This window comes from Poecilia latipinna, unplaced genomic scaffold (assembly GCF_001443285.1).
Source record: "Poecilia latipinna isolate Pla-1442-1.1 unplaced genomic scaffold, P_latipinna-1.0 Scaffold133, whole genome shotgun sequence".
NCBI lineage: Eukaryota > Metazoa > Chordata > Actinopteri > Cyprinodontiformes > Poeciliidae > Poecilia > Poecilia latipinna.
In genome coordinates this window covers 283652-305083 of record NW_015112749.1, presented here as the reverse complement: position 1 = coordinate 305083, position 21432 = coordinate 283652, and the positions used below count along the sequence as shown (strand labels likewise).

General features: G+C 40.8%; 2 protein-coding genes and 1 long non-coding RNA gene across 11 annotated transcripts in view; all 3 read left to right on the top strand.

Moving 5' to 3' along the window:
• The window catches only part of wnk2 (WNK lysine deficient protein kinase 2), a 36842-nt gene extending 20908 nt beyond the window's left edge, over nucleotides 1-15934 (top strand). For 3 of the 9 annotated variants that reach the window (XM_015028714.1, XM_015028712.1, XM_015028721.1), the window contains 22 exons: nucleotides 9-131; nucleotides 723-755; nucleotides 1793-1903; nucleotides 2075-2485; nucleotides 2666-3241; nucleotides 3815-3864; nucleotides 3948-4110; nucleotides 4202-4318; nucleotides 4407-4571; nucleotides 4650-4692; nucleotides 4780-4941; nucleotides 6551-7413; nucleotides 7593-7650; nucleotides 7764-7828; nucleotides 8524-8770; nucleotides 8844-9102; nucleotides 9195-9427; nucleotides 9513-9743; nucleotides 9898-9996; nucleotides 11372-11416; nucleotides 11527-11837; nucleotides 11938-15934. In XM_015028714.1, coding sequence (XP_014884200.1) covers nucleotides 9-131; nucleotides 723-755; nucleotides 1793-1903; nucleotides 2075-2485; nucleotides 2666-3241; nucleotides 3815-3864; nucleotides 3948-4110; nucleotides 4202-4318; nucleotides 4407-4571; nucleotides 4650-4692; nucleotides 4780-4941; nucleotides 6551-7413; nucleotides 7593-7650; nucleotides 7764-7828; nucleotides 8524-8770; nucleotides 8844-9102; nucleotides 9195-9427; nucleotides 9513-9743; nucleotides 9898-9996; nucleotides 11372-11416; nucleotides 11527-11837; nucleotides 11938-12228 — 4656 coding nt within the window. In that variant the 3' untranslated portion in view covers nucleotides 12229-15934. The remainder of the gene's footprint in view (nucleotides 1-8; nucleotides 132-722; nucleotides 756-1792; nucleotides 1904-2074; nucleotides 2486-2665; nucleotides 3242-3814; nucleotides 3865-3947; nucleotides 4111-4201; nucleotides 4319-4406; nucleotides 4572-4649; nucleotides 4693-4779; nucleotides 4942-6550; nucleotides 7414-7592; nucleotides 7651-7763; nucleotides 7829-8523; nucleotides 8771-8843; nucleotides 9103-9194; nucleotides 9428-9512; nucleotides 9744-9897; nucleotides 9997-11371; nucleotides 11417-11526; nucleotides 11838-11937) is intronic. The other 6 variants (XM_015028716.1, XM_015028715.1, XM_015028717.1 and 3 more) reach the window with 6 other exon arrangements.
• Nucleotides 15935-17579: 1645 nt separating this feature from the next.
• On the top strand, nucleotides 17580-19421 carry LOC106945200 (uncharacterized). Its single transcript, XR_001424504.1, has 3 exons — nucleotides 17580-17677; nucleotides 17829-17913; nucleotides 17999-19421. It is a non-coding gene; the product is annotated as an uncharacterized LOC106945200 (long non-coding RNA).
• Nucleotides 19422-21232: 1811 nt separating this feature from the next.
• The window catches only part of LOC106945182 (inter-alpha-trypsin inhibitor heavy chain H3-like), a 27631-nt gene continuing 27431 nt past the window's right edge, over nucleotides 21233-21432 (top strand). Inside the window, exon 1 of the mRNA XM_015028684.1 lies at nucleotides 21233-21380. Coding sequence (XP_014884170.1) covers nucleotides 21309-21380 — 72 coding nt within the window. The 5' untranslated portion in view covers nucleotides 21233-21308. The remainder of the gene's footprint in view (nucleotides 21381-21432) is intronic.

Here is a 21432-nt window from a genome sequence, read left to right as displayed (position 1 = left end):
TGTGACAGACGGTTTCTGCTCCAGCTACTCCAGTGCCCCCTGTGCAGCAGAGCAGACAGACGTCCCAGAGTTTCCCAGCCGCAGCCCCGACTCTGCAAACGCATCTTACTGTCCAGTCCACCCAGGCGCAGGTACTGCAAGCTCTGAATGACCTCTGAACTCACAGGAAGAGAGAGAGAGAGAGAGAGAGAGAAAGAAAAATAGGCCGTCCAATAGAAGCAATGTCAGATATACTAATGTTACAACTCACCCAGTATTGGGGACATCCTGTCTGCGCCTCCAGAACCGCTCCAATCAGTCAACGGGATCCGTGAAGAACATTTGGCAGTGTCCTAGAATGCGATTCATTCCTTTAACATTGTAATTTGCAGGGATAACATCAGATCTGGAACAGAGGAGTCTGGACATCAGATGATCTTTTTAAGCTCCTTTCAGTCTGTGATCAACATGTGTTCTCTGTACACGTGTTTGCCTCTGTGACTACCTAACAATAACCTATTCATTGAATTTTGCCCTTATTAACAAAATAAATAGCACCCGAGGTTTTTGCTTTAAATAGTGCGCTGCGTAGCATGGATAAAAATATATATAAAAAAAAAGTGTTTTCCCTTTCGCTGCGCAGCTCTTTATTGCTGGGCATGTACTCCGTGTGCACCCGTTTGTACGAAAAACTCTATTTATGTGGTCTGTGCTTGTCTCCCATTTGTCTCCTCTCCCTGTAGTGTCATCTCCAACCAGCTGCCGTCCCGTCTCAGGTAGACTTGCACACTGCAAAACACACAGGGTAACAGTTTTAAAATTAGCTTCCCCAGAAGCTCACCTGGTTCAGAGCTTCGGACCTAATAGCTTGTGGTTAAAAACAGCAGATAAAACTCCTTAAAAATATATATAACTGTATAACTCTACTGTCTGAACAGTAATTAAATCATGAGTATCCAAAGTGCAGCAGGTGGCCCTCTGCCGTCAATCCATGAACAGATTTGAGACGCATTTGTCCCTCCAGCACAGGCAACTGATGCAGATGGACTATTTAAAAAGGTTTCAGGGTATAATACATATTTTATAAATCTTATTTGATTTAATTTCAGAATTTAATTTCAGAAGCAAAGACATTCAGTAATTTCTGCTTAAAGGCTGACGCATTTATTAACCTTGTCTAAATATAGCAACCATTTTCAAAAGAAAGCGTGACTCAGATGCCGTTCTTGTTGCAAAGAAGCAGACTGACAAAATCTAGAAAATAGAAAATTATTGACTTAAAAAATGCTGATGATGCAAACATGTGAGACCATTTTAGTATTTTGGATCTCCATTTGTTTACAGATTTGTTTTCTTCAGAAATCTAACTAGCTTGTTTAACTTGAGACTTCTGGACAGCAGAGCAAAGACTTTGAATTAGATAACTTGAAAATAAACTGGAACTGTGACAAGCAAAGCTGGCAAAAGGCTGGAACTTATCAGACACATTGCAGAAGGTGGAGAGGGATTTAAGAAGCTCTTTTTTTAAAGAACTAAAGGAATTTTGTACTGCATTAAAATAATACTTTATTTTAAGCCGTTCACACATCTCAAACCAGAAAAATGCATAACTTTATGATTAAACAACTGCATTGTTTTAACTTGAATGCATTTGTGACAAGTAAATCATGCTGATTCCCACAAAATGTCCTAAACGAGAAAAGCATCGTCTTGCCAACAAACACTAATACTTTTAAAAATAAGTCTGAATTTCTAATTCAAAAATGATTTTTTGTTAAATAAAAAGACATCGATATTTAATTTGTTTCCTTAGTTGTTTTCTGCTGACCAGCCGTCGTCACATCTGAGTCCTCCTGATTCCGCTGGCAGGTTTCCGCTCTGCAGCGCTCCTCCCCCTCTGCTGCCCCTGCCCATCAGCACACAGGTGTGTTGCGGTAGAGTGCTGTTGCGATGGAGACATAAAAAAACCACAAAGAAAAAAAACAACAAAAAACACATTGATCATTAAAAACCCAAACGACCTGTGTGTGAATGTTAAATGTACCGACTCGCTGTCTTTGTTCATTTTATTTCGTTTTCCCTTTTTCTTTCCCAGTTTCCCTCCCCATATCCTGTCGTTCACATGCCCGCTCCCTTTTCCCCGGCTTCCCTGCCGTCCACCTTCAGCAGCAGCGACGCTGCTATGTCTACCTCTTACTACTCACCTTCACCTCTCCTCCCCTCCCTCCCGCTCAGCCCCCACACAGCTCTGACATCTATTTCTTCTCTTGGGACTCCTCAGACTCCCATGTCCACGCCTCAAAATGTCCCCAGTTTGCCTCTCTCTTTCCCTCACCTGGGAATAGTCAAATCCCCTGTGGTGCCCCAGCAGCAGGTTGGCCCACACACATCTCAGCAGCACACCAGTAGCCTCCATTCCACCCATCCCTTACCTTTCTCCCAGGTACAACCCACCCCATTCCCTGTCCCCCACCCTGAGCAGGAACTGGCTGACCAGCCTGTCCAGGTGAATATTTGACTCCGTTCTCACTGTAATGGCTCGGTCTTGACAAATCTGAGGTGGTGTCTGTATTGTTGGTCATAATGCATGCAGGGCATGCCTTCGGAGATTCAGAAGAAAGTAAATTAAATTGTTGCTCGTTCCCATAAATGTGATGTTTTTATTTTTTTTCCGTTTATTTCTCAGGTGGCTGCTCCCCATGGGACTCTGATAGATGTTCAGCATTTGGAAACAGCTCACCCTGTCTTACCCACTGGACACACTCCGATATGGGGAAGCAGAATGGACACAGACTCTCCTGCAGCTGCAGCGTCTCCAGTCCCCGCTCCAGCCTCAGTTTCCGTCTCGACTACGATTCAGTTTGAAGCCAAAGCCCCGGTGCAAACTCCTCCTCCAGCTCCAGGGTCAGCTCAGGCTGCAGCAGCACCTCAGACTCCAACGCAAGCTCAAAAACCACTGCAGCCTGTGACCTCAGCCCAACTTCAGGCACCAATATCTGCATCGACTTTTACTGTCGAGCTCACAATGGTCTCCTCTGTGAGCTCAGCTGCAACGCAGACCTCCACCCCGGGTTTGATCTCAGACTCAGCTCCTGTCAGTCTGTCAGCGCCGAGTCAGGCTGCGGCTCCTGCTGGAGTTTCAGTTCTGCAGCCCGCTGGCGTCCACACAACAGTCCCAGTGTCCGAGTCCGCCGGCCTGGCTCAGCACAGCGTGGAGGCAACATCCGTCCCTGGGAGCTTCCAGCAGGAGGCCTGCACAGAGGTAGGATTCCTTCCTTCCTTCCTTCCTTCCTTCCTTCCTTCCTTCCTTCCTTCCTTCCTTCCTTCCTTCCTTCCTTCCTATTGATATTCTAACAATAATTCCTAATAAACTTTAGTATGTAATATTTTAAAGCTACTGTAAATGAGTAAGAATGCTAGAAAGCTAAGTCTGAAAATGTTTTCACATAAAAACATGAGAATTATGTGAGGTCCTATTAATTTTGGCAGTCTGCACAAAAAAATCGGCCAATTAAATGAGCTTTATTATTATTTCTTATAATAGAAGTGGCCAAATATGCATCTGAAGTTATCCGAGACCTTTGAGTATATTTCTCTCCAACTTGCTACGAGATGCTTATCTACGTTGTATTTATGATTTTGCCCCTTTTTAGTTTTGAGAAAATGCATAAACAATCTTGTCTACCGAATTTATGTTTTAAAAACGTATTTATTGCACGGTACTTAAAAGTAATACTCATTAAAAGCTCAAAAAGATGCAGTTGATTAGTGTATATCAAGTTGTGACTGATATTTTACAACTAATGAAGCAAATTGTGTTTATTTGTTTTTTCAGGATGTCCTTCGTGACAGAGCAATATCACTGTCCAGTTACACCTACGACAGGTGCGTGTCGAGTCGTTTTAGTGAGATGTGTTAGTCTCAAGCAGGAGGATGGGTTTTTATTTCTGCATAATTTCTTTGTCTAGTGTTAACTCTGACGTAGCCTCGGGTCGGGAAACAAGCGACGGCTATGAAAGCTTAGCATGTGGGAGCAAAGGTGACTCAAAACCCAGGAAACATCATCGCAAGTCGGCTCGCACACGTTCCAGGCAAGAGAGGACCAGCAAACCCAAACTGAGCATGCTCAATGTGAGTCAGATGGTGATTGATGACAGTAAAGATCATCAAATTAATAAAATTCAATGTCTTTAAAAGTAAGGTGCATCTGTTCACCTCATAGGTTTGCAACACCGGTGACAAAATGGTTGAATGTCAGCTGGAGACTCACAACCACAAAATGGTAACATTTAAGTTTGACCTGGACGGAGACGCTCCGGAGGAAATTGCCACCTACATGGTCAGCTTACGTAATTATAATCCAATGTGTTAGTTTTTTTTTTTTTCTGTTTGACACTATTCAATATTTAAAACTAAATGTTTTGTAGGTGGAGAACGGCTTTATTCTGCTGCTAGAGAAGGAGATCTTCATTGACCAGCTGAAAGACATTGTGGACAAAGCAGAAGACATGCTGCATGAAGACATGGGGGATGAAAAAGACACAGCTTTGAGTGGCAGTCCTCTGCAGGGCCAGATGTCTGAGGCAGGAGAGGTAAGAGCGGGATCTGCACAAATACGCCAAAAATATGAATCTATCAGGCAAAACTCACGTCTGTAAATCTTTCTGCAGAGTCAGCAGTCAGGGGCACCGCAGCCTGTATATCAGCAGAACGGTAACATCACATGTGCTTAAAATTCCCTTTTGTTTTCCCTCAGACATATGTGAGTATTTACTGTTCCGTTTTTGCTTCGGACTGCAGTTCTTCACACCGGAAAGAGATGGTTCATCATCTGCCCGGTGGAGGAGACGCCGCCCTGCGCTCAGGACACTCCGTCTGAGGGGACAGCGACGCAGTCACCCGGGAGCTCAGCCAACACCCAGCCTGCTGACAGCGCCACTGCAAAGCCGTCCACATCCAGAGGTGACTGCGGTCCAGCATGCTGCCTGGTAGCCACATGCTACAACAGCGCCCCCTTGTGGCATCAGAATCAAATCCTTTAAGAAGGGCCGTGTAGAAGTATTTACCTTCTTCTAGACGTCAGTAGTCTAGCAGATGTTATCACAACTTCACTTGGTTCCAGTGCGCACAGTGAGGAAGCTTAGAAACCCAAGATGAAAACAATATTTGTACATCTTAACCAACATGTTAATTATTCAGTCAAAGCTTCAGTCATAAAGTAATAAATTGTTCTCCACGTCATGTCACATTTCAACCAGTAAATTCAGTTTATTTTATTGGGATTTTATGAGTGCCCAACACAATGTGAAGCATAATTGAGTTGGTTCAACATGAGCCATACTGTAGTCTAAATAAATCACAAAATGTTGTGATTATTGACACTTCGGTTTTCTGTGGTGACAAAATAAGGACCACGGCGTTGGTTATTTGTTGAATTAAACAAATGAAACTTTACTTTTTGACAAAATTTGTATTTGTATTCAGCACCCCAGAGTAAATATTTTGTAAATCAATTTGCAAATGCAGCTGCAGGATCAAGTCTTTTGGCACATTCGTCATCCATCTTTTCATTTGGCTGACTTGTTGACCCCCCGTTCTTGTGAAATAGCCCAACATTAGTCAGATTCAATTAAGAGCATTTGTAAAGATCACTTTTAAATTTTGCCAGAGATTCTCTGTTGGATTTACTTTTACCACAATAACATGTTTCAGTCGGAAGCGCTGGCTACAGCCAGGTCTTTTGCAGCCTCTGTTTAGGTCCAGCCATCCTCCCATCAGCTCTGAGCAGCTGCATCGCCTAACTTGCTTATGACAAACAGCAAAAGAGGCTTCTGTTTTTTTCATTGGTCTCTCGGCTGCCAGATTAATGCTCTCCTAGCCAAACCTGTCAATTTAACTGGATAGCCATATGTTTTCCACTGTCTAATGCTGTCTTGAAAACGAGGTTGCTGCATATTCAGATCTTGTTTTACAACCTAATTCTGTTATAATCATTTCAACAACTTTATCCCAGAGCTGTCTGCTGTGTTTCTTGGTCTAGCATGTTTGCTTCTTCACTAATGTTCCCCAACAACAAACCTAATAAACCTCCGAGAGCTTCAGAGAGCATGTGGATATATTCTGAGATTAAATTAAACAAATTTAAATTTAAATTTACGAATTAGGTAACTTCAGAAGGAAATTTGGTACTCTGGCTTTCATTTGGGGGTATCGGGATTAAATCCACACCATCTTTTTCATATTTTTAACTGCAAACAAAATGAAAACCACAGGTACATTTTCTCCCACTTTACTGTTCTGCACTACATTGTGTTGGTCTATTCCATAAAATCCCAACAAAATGCATTAAAGTTAATGTTAATAGCATTCAAGGCTTGATTTGTTTGTATGACAGGTTAAACTTATTTTACAGATTTAGACTGAACTCAAACAAGGATTAGCTTCTCTAAAGTTAAATCAAAAACAGAAAAGTCATGTCACAATAGAAACATCCCCATTATTATAAAACAAGTCTACCAACATTTTATAAATTAATTTGCACATTTTGATCTTTTTTTTGTCCTTTTTGTAGAAGAGGGGTCGTCCTCTACAATGTCTGGCGGAAGTGGAGGGTTCGCTCATGAAATTTATGGTTTCTACAGTCCTCCAATAACATCCAACACTGACCCCCTCCTCCTGGCCACCCTGTCGCCCCCCGTGTCTGCACCCCCCACCCTCCAGTCAGTTTCTGCAATGGAGCCTGCAGGCAGTTCTCTGCAGCCCAGCTTGCATGGAGCCAAGGCTCAAACGTTTCCCCCGTCGTTGCCCCATGCCTCTTACCCAGTGGAGGACTCACAGGGGTCTCCTCTTGGATCGCTCTCCCCTATCCATGGAGCTCAGAAGGCCCTCGATTTGACCCACACAGCATCTATTGTTGATGAGGTGCCCTGCTGTCCTCTTGTCATACCCCTGTCCTTAGATGTGAACGCTCCCCAGGGCAGGTCACCTCTGACCCCTCTCCCCCTCCAGGAGCTGGGTGCCACCAAAGAGCCGGCATCTGTCTCTTACGCTCCTGCGGCGCGCAGCGAGTTGCCACAGCAGCCAGTCGTCCTCCACCAGCCTTTCTCCAACGTGGGAGGCTCCAAAGTGTCCTCGCTGCCCCAGAGCCCGGCACCGTCCCAGCACGGCGCGGGGCCAAGCGAGTCTGACGGCGAGGGACGGGTCGGCCGGGGAGGCTTCGTCGACAGCACCATTAAAACTCTGGATGAAAAACTGAGAAACCTGCTCTACCAGGAATACGCTCCCATGTATCCATCAGGCAGCGCGGCAGAGACACCGGGGTCTGGGACAGAGTACATCCAGTTTCCTCCGGGCCCGGACAGCGCCACCGGAGGATCGGGGAACAGCACCCCGGGACCGATTGGGGAGGGACGCTACCGGGCAGGAGAACAACTCGTAAGTACGATGAAACACACTCTGAGATTTAAATAAGTGGAGAATCTGTTTAGTTGCTGAGCCGGTGCTGAGAAAAACTGGACTGCTGAGGTGCAGTCATTTTATTTAATGTTACAAAAATGTTTAATGCTTCCATATCTAAATTTTCTTGCTTTATTCTCTTCTATCTCTCCCGTAAGCCTCAAATTCCTGAGAGAATGGACAGCCTGAGCACTCTGAGCGACTCCGCTGTTTGTGGTGCGAGCAACTAATCTGTCTAAAGACGTGAACTGAACTTTAAGATGATTCATTTTTCAGTAAAACTTACACGATGGCTTGTTGTACTCAGTGATTTATTTACTGCCTTACAGCTTCTTTGTCAAGAAGACACGTTCCTCACTCCGTGTCCTGCTCTGGAACTAGAGGTCGATTTAAGGTATCAAAGTTTAGCTTGTTATTTTTATCAACATTTGTTTGTTTGAATCTCTGCATTGTCACATTTAAACAGCATGTTTTAGGGCTCACACAATGCTTAAAAGTTTGATTCTAATACTCAGATATGAATATTTTGAGATGACAGACTTTCTGAATCACAATGGGTTTTTTTCTGTTATGTAGTTTTTGCCTGATAGTTAATAAAATATATATGGAGAATGAAAAGAGACTATAATTTTCTCTAAGTGAGAGAAATGGTCAGATTTGTTGGAGTCGAGAAGTAAGGAGAGCACTTCCTACTTTGTTCATGTTCCTGCTCACACATGTTACTTTCATTATCTTATAAAAATAGACCAGATATTTAATTTTTGTTCTGGAGCCATTTTAAGAACAATAAAACACTTAAACCTAGTGTTCAGATGCCAACAGATTTTACACATAGAGATGACAAATATCAAATGAATAGATGTAAAAGTTTTTGACCAGGTGTCATTAAGTTTTTGTCCCAGAGAATATATCCCTGTGAACAACATGACAAATGTGACACATTTTCCATTATCTTCATGTATTTATTTGAAAACAATCAATCTCATCATTCTCTACTTATTTGTAAGTTTTTCAAGACAAACAGATATCAGAATTGATAATATAAAAGCCATACTTTGTCACCTAAGCCTTCCTCCTTTGTTCTGCCAGATCATGTCTGTTCCTCCTGAAGTGGCCAACAGAAGAGATGTGAAGCAGAGGAGCTGGAGCAGCGCTGCCTCCCCTGCGCACCCCGGTGGATACAACGGGGACCCGGTTCCCCCTGAAGCCTTGGCCACCTCCACCACCATCGGACGTTTCTCTGTGGTGAGCACAGAAGACGACATCACTCAGAGGACGCGCTGCAGCCGCTACTCTGCCCCGCCCGATTTCTACCTGGACACTCCACCTCCCATGGGTAAGAGCTCATGTTCGGCCCTCAGACTCCGTCCCTGTGGACGTCACGGTCCGTGTCTCCTTCCTTCCTGCAGACTCAGGGGCAGAGAGCAGCCCTGCGAAGCTGGCTCCTGCCACTCCGTCCCAGTACGCGCGCTCCGAGCGCAGAGGAAGTGACCTCATGAAAAGAGCAGTGGCTTTTCTCCGTCGCACCGGCCGCAGCAGCAGCGTGCAGAGCTCCGATTCCCCGTGCAGACACGGAGGCTTGCCTGGCTCGGCCTACGCCAGCAGCGACAACGACTCCGAGATGGAGGACTCGGACATAAAGAGGGAACTGCAGAGACTTAGAGAGAAGTAAGATCTTCCTTTTCCTCATGTGAGGTGACTTGGTAGTCATACCCTTTGGTGATTTTCACATGGTTTAATCCCTTCCTCCATTTATTCAGACATCTGAAGGAAATCTCAGAGCTGCAAGCACATCAACGCGGCGAGGTGGAGCTGCTCTACCGCAGACTTGGTAAGGTTCCTCCTGCTGGCCTCGGCCTCCTACATGTTGCACCGCACACAAGCCGCAGGAAGAGGTCCAGCAAACACAGACTGAAGCCCGGGAAGCTTCTCAGCCCCCTAGTTCAGCAGTTTAGGCACGTCAAAACCAAAAGCAGCGACTCCACTAAACCAGGCGAGTCACTCATTACAACCTAAGCTACTGTTAACACTTTCATTTCAGATAAGGATGAATGTTGCTCTTACGGTTGTGTGTCCAGGTGCTGCTCCAGCTCCCAGTGAGCCAGCGGTGAGTCTAAACGGTTCTCCAGGCAGAACTTCCTTCCCGACCCACGGCAGGCCTCGGTCGTGTACCAGCCACCTTCCCAGCTCGGCCTCAGAGCCGGTGCAGACTCAGCAGCCCTGCTCCCTGAAAGGCTCCATGTCCTCCGATAACATCTATGCTGGACTGCAGGGAGACGTCGCCGGCACACAAGCTCAACCTGAACAGGGTAACACTCCAAACCATGCAGCCACAAAAAAAACAAAAAACAAAAAAAGATGTTAATGATATAAATATGATGGTGTTTTTTTTTACAAAGTGATAAGTATATTAGAATTTATGCTTTCCTGTCATCTTCTTCCCTTCGTTATGCTCCTCTACAGGCTGGTCTAATTACCCTCAACCGTCTGAGAGAGTGACCTATAAGTCCAGTAGCAAACCACGAGCTAGATTTCTCAGTGGGCCTGTGTCTTTGTCTATCTGTTTGTATCTCTTTTCTTCCTGCATAACTTCACTGTTTGATTTTACTTTAAATTATCTTTATTTAGCTTTATTTCACTATTTATTTTCTAGCAAAACTGTCCTGGAACTGTGTATGATTTGCTTTTGCTTTGCGTTATTTACAAGTTTTCTTGCTCCCCGTCTTAATTCGACAGACATACAGTACATTGTTCATTCAAACCTGTCAGATAAACTTTTAGGACTAAAAAAAAAAAAAAGTTGCTCCAAATGTCATCAAGGACTTTATAAAACATTCAGAAATGTTTTATAACTATCACTATCATTTGGAGATTACTAATAATCAGTTATTGTCACTCATTTTTGGAACAGTTGTATTGTTTCTGACATCTAAGGCTTCGATAATCAAAATTTAGTAATAATTGTTACTGCACAATTCAAATTGCATGTGCAATACTTTTGGAAAGTATTCCTTCACCTTAAAGTTGTTCACACTTTCCTAAGTTACAACCACAGTCTTAAATGTAGGTGGTTTATGTTTTTTTCTCATGAAGAAGAAGATGCTCTGGTCAGCCACATTGTCTCCTCGATGATATTTATCACCATATTATTTCAATTTGTTTCAAAAGATAACTCATATTTTACAACTGCCTGTCAAATTTCAAAACTAAATCTATTTAAGAACCAGTGGCAAGAAATTGATGTTCAAAGATGCTTTCAGTCCAGTCAGTTTGAGCTTGAAATACTTTTCAAAGGCCAACATTTTATTCTCCAGTTTGCAGAGCAGATAGAAACATAACCTAAATGACTTTTTATGTTGTAGTTGCAGCAAAATATGGTACTAAAACAACTGATTCATGTAGCCCGATAATAATGTATTTGCAAGCAAAAAATTTTTTTCCAGACTTTAAGACTTTCTTCTTCAGTTACCTCACATGTTTTGTTGATTTGCTACATAAATGAAATAAATTAAGGTTTGTGGATGTAAAGACAAAATTATCTAATAATTGTTAAGGGGTATGAATATTTTTTCCAACAATTCTCTTTTGTTTCCATCACATATTCAGTTCTGTAATTTATGCATCTTGCAATACCTGATTATACTTTGTATTTAGGCCTGTGAAAAACATGCTGGAAAAGTTTTTTTTTTTTTTTGTATTCCCGGAGCTGTGGCTCTGCTGCTTCCTATCTGTGTCCTGCTTATGCTCTAGAAATGCATTTTGACATAGTTCTGGTTCTCACATGCATGTCTTCGTTGATTATCATGTTTTTTTTTTTTTTTTTTTGCTTTTGTACTGTATTATTTTCTCTTTTGCTTATATAAAACCATTATTTTGCACCGCATGTGATTTGTAAGACAACTGCTGAGTTTACCTAAATCTTTTTTCTATTTTACAGGGTCAACACTCAAAAGGCTCTGTCTCGGTAAAGAGCGAGGCAGCAGTATGTCAAATTAAAACCTCTTAAAACCGCACTACATTAATCAAAATCTGATTGACTTTATTGATCAAGCCGTCCTAATAACTATATCTAATATATTTCTGTGTTGTCAGGGTCTGGGGCTTCAGCATCTGGAGCCTTCAATCAGTCACAGCAGATGCACAGTGCTACGCCTCCGCCCCAGCAGCCTGTTGTTGGCCTGGCCCAAGCTCAGGCCAACAACAGCAACAACAAGACAGGCACATCTATGAGCCCCAGTGAAAGCAACCTACCTGAAGACCTACAGGTTCTGATGGACGACTGGGCCCAGGAGGTTCTAATTGTGACCCACCGACCTCGTACCGACTCTCTGAGTATCCGTGGGCAGCAGCTGTGCCCCCAGGTTGTGCCTCAAACACTTGAACAGCCGCCTCAGGCTTTAAACGTAGGTTTAAAAAAAAAAAAAAAAACTTGTATGTATTTACAAAATTAACACAGAGAATTTCTATTATTTTTACTATTATTTCCTTTTCCAACCTTTTCAGGCATCACCGTGGACTCCGCCCGGTCCAGAGGCTTGCGCCTTATCCTGGCCTGAAAGCCCTGGGCCTGCAGTGATGGCCAGCCCCGCGACCGGACCCTTTCACACGTATCAGCTACACTCTCCTGCTGCGTTCACGGCTTTACCCTCCCCTCTGTCCTTCAATCAGTGGCCTGGGTTTTTCTTTCCAGTTTCTGCCGGGGTCTTTGCCTTTCCTGCTGTGCCCTCCACCCTCTCCAGCCCTACTTCATCTTCATCTCATCAGCTGACCGACCCCAAGGCAAAGACTCTCTAATCTGGGTAGCATTGTGTCTTCCAACTCTGTTACCAAAACCTTAACTTATATTTCAGCCGCTGTAGTCAATATAATGTGCATAGAGTGTATATATTTAACCAGCATGTGTTTAATAATATGTATATATATATATATATATCCATCTCCACTCTTGAGTTTTATGTTGTTTTATTTCAGTCAACAACTGTCATGTTCATAATATTATAGTAAATATTATTTTACATGCAGTATACTGTTAGGAGAACTAAAATTAGCCAGATCAGCCTTGAAGCGCAGACATCTGCCGGTGTTTATTGATGCACATTAATTCTCACAGAATGTACATGATGCTCTGTTCATTCATTTTGTACTTAGAAATAGAAGTTGTGTTGCTCATTTCACCCCCCATATGTTTATACATACAAGCTGCCATGTGTATATATGAATTTTTCTTTGTCTGTACAAAGCCTATGTGTTTGTACAATTAACAGAGGATAATCCATAGTTTGGTGCTGCAGCTGTGGGTTTCAATGCAGCACCTTAATAGGAACCATTATGCCATCACTGTGAAGACTTGACCTTGTGGTCACTAGGACCTGTTGCTTTACTCTGCTTTCTCAGCTCGGTATGTAGACACGTTTCATTCTTCACCAGTGAAACACTTCCAGCACAAGCGCTTGCAATATCCTTAAGAGGTTTGAATGAGCTTGAACTTTATCCTCAGGTGCAAGCCACACCTGTGAGAGTGCCTTGAACTGCAGTTTCAGTTTTCAAAAGAAAAGCATTTAGATCTAAAGCAGAAACTAAACTTGATTAATCCATTCGCTGCTGCGTATCTGTTAAAAAGGTTGCAAAAGGAAGCAATCTGAGCGATATCTCCAAATATTTCCGAATCTCGCCTCCTTCGGCACTCCCAGCAGGACACCAAAGCATTCGCCAAGCATTGAAGGTAGAGCGTGGAGCCACATATCTTCCTTGCAGGCTTCTAGAGCATCTGTACTCAATCTACTCAAGCCACACTTACTCACTCCTTTCAGTATAGAAGGGCAGCAAACAAAGATCCTCGCCTGACTTCATTTTCGCTCATTTTGGTGGCTCGTATGTGGGACCTCATTCAGTTGGTCACTCCTCACGTCTTCTCCAAATAAGGAAGCAACTCTTAGTCTCAAGAAATAATGTTCAAATGACACTGTGGGATCAAACCTCGGGGTCCTACGTTTTTATTTTGGGTGTGTTAGACTTGTTTTTTTTATTTTGCTTTTTGAGGAATGATCACATCATCAGCAAAATTGTCATGAAATGAGGTTCAATGGAAATGCTCCTTTATTTTTTTTTTTTAAATACTACATATCTTTACAATTAAGATATAAAGTAAAAAAAACAACATAAAAATGAACATATTAGTGTAGTCAGTATGTAAGGATAGGCTGGGGATGAAGGTTATGCTTAGTTTTGTAGATTGAGAGCAAAGAAGAACCGGACTGGGAGAAGCAGGGTTAGAGAATGTCAGCACCTAAAACCTACATCTGCAGCTGGACACGTTTTTAAAATTGAGTTCATAAAGATTCAGAACACAAGCAAGTCCTGCACCCATTACCACTGTCCTGGTTTCTTCCGTATAAATCAGACCTCCACTACTAGATACGGAGGTCTAAAGACTCTTAACAAAACCCTGATGAAGAAGCACCGTCTACACGACATTACTTAGGACACGTAAAGTATCAAAACTATGTGAGTAAAGGTAGGTGCTTGTTCAAGCATTCCAGTGAGAGTGAAGAGCTTTTATAGTGTTCGTCATCCAGTACAATGTGCCACCTTGGCCGTTCAAAATGTTCACATTAATGCTTGGACAAACTTCAACCAAGACAGTGGGACAAAGGAGACAACTTGTTAAACTCCTCCACAGATCTACCACTCCAGAGATTTTCATCTGCTTCCGCACAAAAATCTGGTCTGTCCTGAAAAAGTCACAAGCCTGAGATTATTAACAGAATGCATTTTAGGCAAACTGAGGAGATTATCTCAGTCCAACAGCGAGAACAGCCTTTTTTAAAGTCATCCAAAAGCATCTCTGTTTGATTTAGGTCCGGTTTTTGGTAGCTGGACTCCATTTGGCCTGAGAGCTGATGACGCAGGTAGGAAACAGGTAAAATAAACCTTGAACACAAAAATGTTTTTCTCAGCAAACATGTTTTTTATATTTATTTTGACATGAAATTCACACTACATGTCAGTCAACCTGAGTAAAACCTACATGCAGGTTTTACTGTCTCTACCAGTTTTTCCTCAGTACTCTTTTGCTTTGGGACAACAATTTTTTGAATCAGTCAGAAATCTTCCTAGAGGCAAATGGACGCTGAGGGTTTATGGTGAAGTTATTTTCTTTTCACTTCTGTATTATGGCTGCAAATGCCATCACTGTGTCATTCAGGAAGTTTGAAATGCAGCAAAATTATTATTATTTTTTGATTACTTGTGTTGTTGCTGACAACTCCTGTCACTTTTCCATGTAAAAGGATTATTAGAGATGCATTTACTGAGAAAAATGTTGACATGTTTGATACATATTTTCCGTGGAGATCACTTGAGTTTACATTGGGTCTTTTTAAACTCCAAATGTTTAACTAGACAAGTACAAACGCCCGTCATTTGATTAGATGGTGGAATGATAAGAAGCAAGCCACTAGTTGTTGCCTTTCACACAAGGTGACCCCCATCAAATCAAATTAAGGCTTACTGAAGTACTGATGTCTTATGTTAATTTGAGTCCAGCTATATCTTGCTGAAATCTCTGAACCTTTAACTTCACATCTCCACAGTCTGCTTGAATTTACTGAAATGCTAAATGCTGGTGACCCACTGAAGAATGATGGTATCAAAACCACATTACAAAGAGGACAAAAGGACTTAAAAGTAAAAATCATCATCATCATCATCATCATCATATACCTCTTCTCTTGCAATCTGTAGCTTTACATACTGTTGCCTTCCTGAACTTGGAGAGATTATTGCGTGGATATTTTATGATCTATTATTTGTCTTTAAAATGCTGGCAGTAGAAAAACAGAATAAAGAATGTGAAGACTAAGATTTCTTCAAAGTCACCCGTGCTTGAACGTGTAAGTTATAAAAATACTTAGGAGTAACGTTTATTAGTTTCTTGTTAATCTTCAGACCTTTGCTCACAATTTCAGTCCTCTGGTTTATGACCTCAAGAATATTTTCCCCTTTCTGCGGTTTTCACTGAAATGTTTGGCATAAACCGTTCAGTCTGCTCTTCGATCAGTTTCCTTTTTGGTTTGGTGAGGATAGAAACTAACTAATGTTCCTTACATTGATTAAACACAGACCCCAGACACACTTTAGATAGTTCAATTGTAATTTCATCAGTGTTTATGATTTCCCCTAATATAAATTACACAATTCCTGGTGAGCAGCATGACAGTATTTCTTAGCTTTTGGTCTCCAAAGCAGAGATTCCTGAATGTTTATTTTTTTATTTGTTGGGGGTGGGTCTCCTATGCAGTCTTTCTTTTGTGCTTTACACTGACCCTTGTGTCTTGAATCTCTTTAATGCTTGCATTTAAATCTAGGTGTATTATTGCTTTTGCCTGCTGTCACCACTTGTCCCAACTCCCTGCCAACCTTGTCAAATTAGTACTCTAAAAAAAAAAAGCTGTACATATTTGAAAAAGTCAATAATAAAATTTTCCTTGACAGCACAATATCTTTTCCAAGATCTGTTTTTTCTTAACATGATGTTTTTGTTCCTGATGCAAAAAGTGATGTGAGAAAATTGTGACCAAGTGCAAAAGCTGGACATTCTTGTCAACACTAAAAGCCATATTTGCCACTGAGCTACACTATAGTTCGGTTTTCTTGTAGAGGGAGTGGATTAGTGTGTGGGAGTGTTTGATTTTTCTAATGGATGCAAGACAATGGGGCTCAAAACAGCCCACAAAACAATATTTTAGCTTCGTAGGATCAAACCTGCTCCGAGCCACAGTGCTGCTTACTGTCTTTGGGCTTCTGCTGGCTTTGACTGCATCGCTACCAAACAAGGTACAGTCTTACAACAGGAAAACAGAATAAACATCTATATTTAGATATCTTTATTGTCTAGTAAGACTATGAAGGATCCTCTCTTCATCCGGAACACACTAAGTGCAACAAAAACGTGTTGAGTGACTCGCACTCTCCAATCTATCGGATGTTTTAAATTTATCTTTGATATTTTTAGTGCATGAACTGTCCGAGGATCTAATTTCTCATGAAGTTAAAGTCTTCTTCTTCATGCTAAAAATAAATGTAAAAGGGAAATTGAAGTGGAAACTTGAAAGGGAATATCTAATAAAAAATAAATGTGTACGATAGTCGTGTTGTTTTTAATTGTTGACAACTAATTAGAGTGTGATTTAGTAAATAGCTCTGCTCACTCCCTGCTTGATAAATTATCTATAGCAACAGAGGGATGAATTAATCATGTGCCCATTGAGAGAGTTATTTTTCTCTCAATCTTCACTTCTCTCAAAATTTTAAAGATGACCAATTCCAATTTAAGCTTAAAATTTTCAAATTGTGAAAATCAACATTGAAAATGTGAAATAAAGGACAAATAATAGGTGTTTCTGCAGGCACACCAGTGAGATTTCACCATCCCACACAATGTTTTCCTGATCTTTGGCCAGCCTGCTGGGGTCATCGTCTCACCTTGTTTCAAAATCTGTGTTTGCACAGGATGACTGGGACATTTACAGCTTTCACATCAACAACACTGTGACCCACCGATTTGCTGTCACCACCATCACAAGCCGTATCGCCAACCGTATGAACGAATCAAAAGAAATTGAATTCAAAATCCCAAGAATCTCTATGTTCAGATTGTGAGTGCGGAAAAACGCCAAATGCTCAAATCAAACCTTAAACAGATTGATTTGAGCAAAAATAACCTTTTTTCACCTCTATGACTGAAACTAAATCCAACAAAGGTTTTTAAGTGTTAAATCAGTTAGGAATGCCTGTTCACTAATATTTATTCATAGAATTTCCTGCTGTTTCAAAGTTTGTACGATTTGAATCATTTTAAACATACAGCCCAGATAATGTTATGTGTGTGAGCTAGACAAAGGCACACACGGTTAAGCCAACTTCTCAAACACACGGCTTTCTTGCAAGACTGTTAGAAAAATTTATCGCCTAAAAGAATCACCAAGGCAAGAGAATTAGTCTATTTAGATTTATTACTTGTTTGCCGGCCAGGAGAAAATGCATTGAGTTACGCAGTCCGCAGGTCAAAGCAGCACTCTCTGACAGACAGAAACTATTCTTTGTTATATAAAACAAATGTAGGGAGGAGGCTGAGTGAATACAGATGGCGACATGAGTTTGGTCATCTTAGTCCATGAGATACGTATGAGGAAATTCCTCTGGCCTGTTTTGGCCATCTGTTGGAGTCACTGAAGGACTTTAGGTGAGCGACATTTTTTGTTTTTGTTCACCTATTTGCCTTAATTTAAGCTTCTTTTTTTTTTGCATTTGCTTAAGTAACATTTATTCAGTGCACACTGTTTGCTGGGGATGTATTGTTTTGTAAAGGTTTTCTTGTTGGATTTTGTGTACAGCTTTAAATCATGTGTAGTATGAAGAGATTCATCAAGATGCCCACACAAAAGTGACGATAGCAAACCGAGAGACTGATGCTCAGTGGTACTTTTCACCTTTTGATTATCACATTTTTACAAGAGAAAAATACAGCAGTTTAAATATTTTTTTCTTCTTTTTTTATTTCCAGAGTCGTTGACCTCAGGATTAGGAGACCTGCAGAAATCGACTGTTGGCTTCTTCCCGCTGACTTTGTATTGCAAAGACCTTTGACTGATTTTCTTGTTTCCCGTGTTTAACTGGAAGTCATGATAAATAATTCAGAAAAAGTACAAGTTACAAATTGATCAACAAAACAAAAACAAGTCAAGGTAGGTTAAATTGACCATGATAAAGTGCACAGAACAAATTACAATTAACAATTAGTCTGAAAGAGGATTTCTTTGTTAGGAGGTTATCTTATCACATATTTCAAATACATGTTTTGTAATGATCAAAAATAGGATTCATTTGCAGTCGAATGAATAGTTAAGGATCATATTTTTTCGAAATCGCATCATGGTTTAGTTTTCAGCCGTTACTGAAAGAGAGAAATGATGAACAAAATACAACAAAAACACTACTTGAGCAAATATTTTATGGCTAGAGATGAACATAAATAATATTAATTAAGCTTATGACAGGGTGAGCTTTAATCAATAACTTAAGGTCTCCATAAAGTTTAGAGGCAGAAGTTTCTCAGCATAATGTTGAGGCATAATGTCTAAGGCAAACATACCCCAAGTTTGGAAGAATAAGGACAGTTCAGGAGGGATAGTAAAAGGAAAACTTTGTTATGTCCTCAAAAAGCTGCCTTGACATAAGAATCAAAACTACTTTGATCTAGAACTTGTATGTGTCACGTTTTTTTTAACCCGTTATTCCTACAGTTCAGTGGTTTACTCAGCTGACGCAGTCTAAACACAGATGTTGTCTGACCTGAATCCCATTCTTTGGACAAGGGAAAGTATTTATTAGTTTAACCACTGGACTGTCAGAACTCATGGTTCTGACAGTCCAGTGGTCTGCTCAGCTGACAGAGAATCTAAACACAGATGTTGTCTGACCTGAACGCTGTTCTGTGAATAAGGGAAAGCATTCATTAGGTTTTATGGCTCCAGTCATTAAATGGTTTCCCATTTTTGAAAGCATCAGAATCAAACTGGACAGTAGGGTTAGGGTACCCCTAACCCTACCCCCATATCCTTGAGTGATGCTGAGCACATCGAGGCATCGGAGAGAAACAAGTCAAAGGTTGGCAGGAACAAAAGCTAGACCACAAAACATCTAGAGTACAAATATACAAACAAAACCGTACTGAACTGGTTGTGTTCAGTATGGTTGATTCACTGATTGGATGAGGAGAACATCTTCATTGGTTCATTTCTGGGTCTTTTACTCGCTTCTGAGTTTAAGAGCTCAGCTGCGCTCCCTGAGGTTGCAGCTTCCTGGAGAGAAAAATGTCACCCAGCCTGATGAGCCAATCACAGATGGACTTTAGTAAGAATATGGCTGTATGTGTGCATTAGACTACCAATAAAAAACAGAATCAATGAATCTTGCCCTCCTTTGCATTTCAGTGTCTTACACGTTAACCTTCTTTGTGTCGGTGTGTTTTCTTTATGTTAACTTTCAAACAGATTTTGATTTTGTTAAAAAACGGATTACAGAAATTAATTGCACATCCTTTTGACAGTTGCACAGTTAGAAAAAATCAATAGTAGTAGGTCATGCTGACTTAATCGAATTCTGCTCTTATGAGCTGCTACACTATAAAAAATATGATTATTCATATCTAAAGGACACATTGGCTAAAACAAAAGAGCTTCTCATTGAATCACTTCAGGGCAATAAAGACTGATATTTGAATGACTTATGGAAGGAGCAAAATGTCCAAGAGTCCTGAATTTTTGGGGTAATAAAAAAAACAGTGCAAAGTAGGTGAAAGGTCATATCTCATGTCCGCATGCACTACAAAACAAAACATACATAAAAAATAATAAATAGTGTTAATATTCTGAAAGATTACTTATTGGTAAATTATAACATAATGATATAAGTCTTTAAGACTCTAAAGACTTTACTAATAAATGGATCCTTAAAAGACTAACAATACTAAACCGAGACAATCTATTAAGGTAAATAATTGCTGAGATGTCAAAAAATAACCTTACGGTTGGTTGTTGTTTGATAAATGCTGATAATATAAAAAATAGTTCTAGACAAAGGATTAGGCTGAGGTGGATTTTGGGCCTAATCAAAATATTTCACAAAACTGCAATGGAAAAACCTTTTTGCATCACACAAGTCACACGATCAACAGCAGAATGTTACTACTGGCGAAAACGACAAAGAAGTTGACAGGAAGTAGATGATGTTGTTTTTTTGGATAATGAGCAATGTTATTGCATCACACAGTTCATAAAAAACTTGTGTGTTATTTGAACATTTTGAATCCATAACTCGTGTGGAAAATCACCGACTACAGAATCTCCCAAATGGTGCATTCACTGCCGCTCCCAGGTATAAGAGGCTTTTAACTCCAACGCCTGAATAAGACGCCAGCGTCTTCTCTGATGGCTGATAGATGATGAATGCTAGCGCCATGGCAACAGTTACATATATTTTATGTAACTGTTTACATCTGTCGCTGTGATTATTTTTTATGATTTATTGCGTGAACAAGGTTTTTCACATATGATTTTAAGTTAATTTCTTTAATGGAGACATTGCAGATGCAAAATTGTATTTTTTCAACATCAGCAGAAAGTAAACCAAAAAAATACTGTACATTTGCAGAAAATGCACATTTGTATTCAAATAGTGAGATTAACTGAGAGAATGTCAAACAGTTGTATATTGAAGCAAATATTGAGACCGAGGGAAGGTAAATAAGTAACATAGACAGAGCCGAGCTAGACACAAAAGTATCTACAAAACAAAATGTGAAAATCCCTGACAGTAACATAAGGGGAAGATCCAAAATGCACAGAGGGAATAAATAGAAAGCCAAACAAAGAAATAAACTTAAGGCAAGACCCTAATTACAATAGTGAGCAAAAATAAATGAACAGAATAAGACAAGTGCCTGTAATAAAGGACTAAATGACAAGACCTTCCTAAACCGTAACAAAGAAATCAGAACACAAACAAATGAAGATCGAAGCCCAGTCATCCAAGGTAAATTTTCAGACAATTGCCTTACTTTTTCGACAGCATAGATTACACCCACACAACCCATTTACTATTGGATTTTACTTTGGGGGAGGGAGAAGGTGGAACTGATTTGGTGGGTGGATTTATCCATGTGACTGTTTTTTTTTTATCATTTCAAAGAGGATCAGGAGGGAGGAGACTAAGGGAAAATGTTCTTTAAAATGTTTTCAAATAAAGTGTGTACTGTGCATTTTGAGTCTGTTGGAGTTCAGAAGACAGCTGCTTCTGTTTGACTGTGGTCCATCATGAGGACAGGAGTGGTGCAACTCTCCCTTTTTGGGGTTCTGGTGACTCTAGCTGCTGCACAACCAAAGAAGGTACGATCTGAGGGAACGATAACCACAAGAAAGACTAAACCACAAGAAAGAC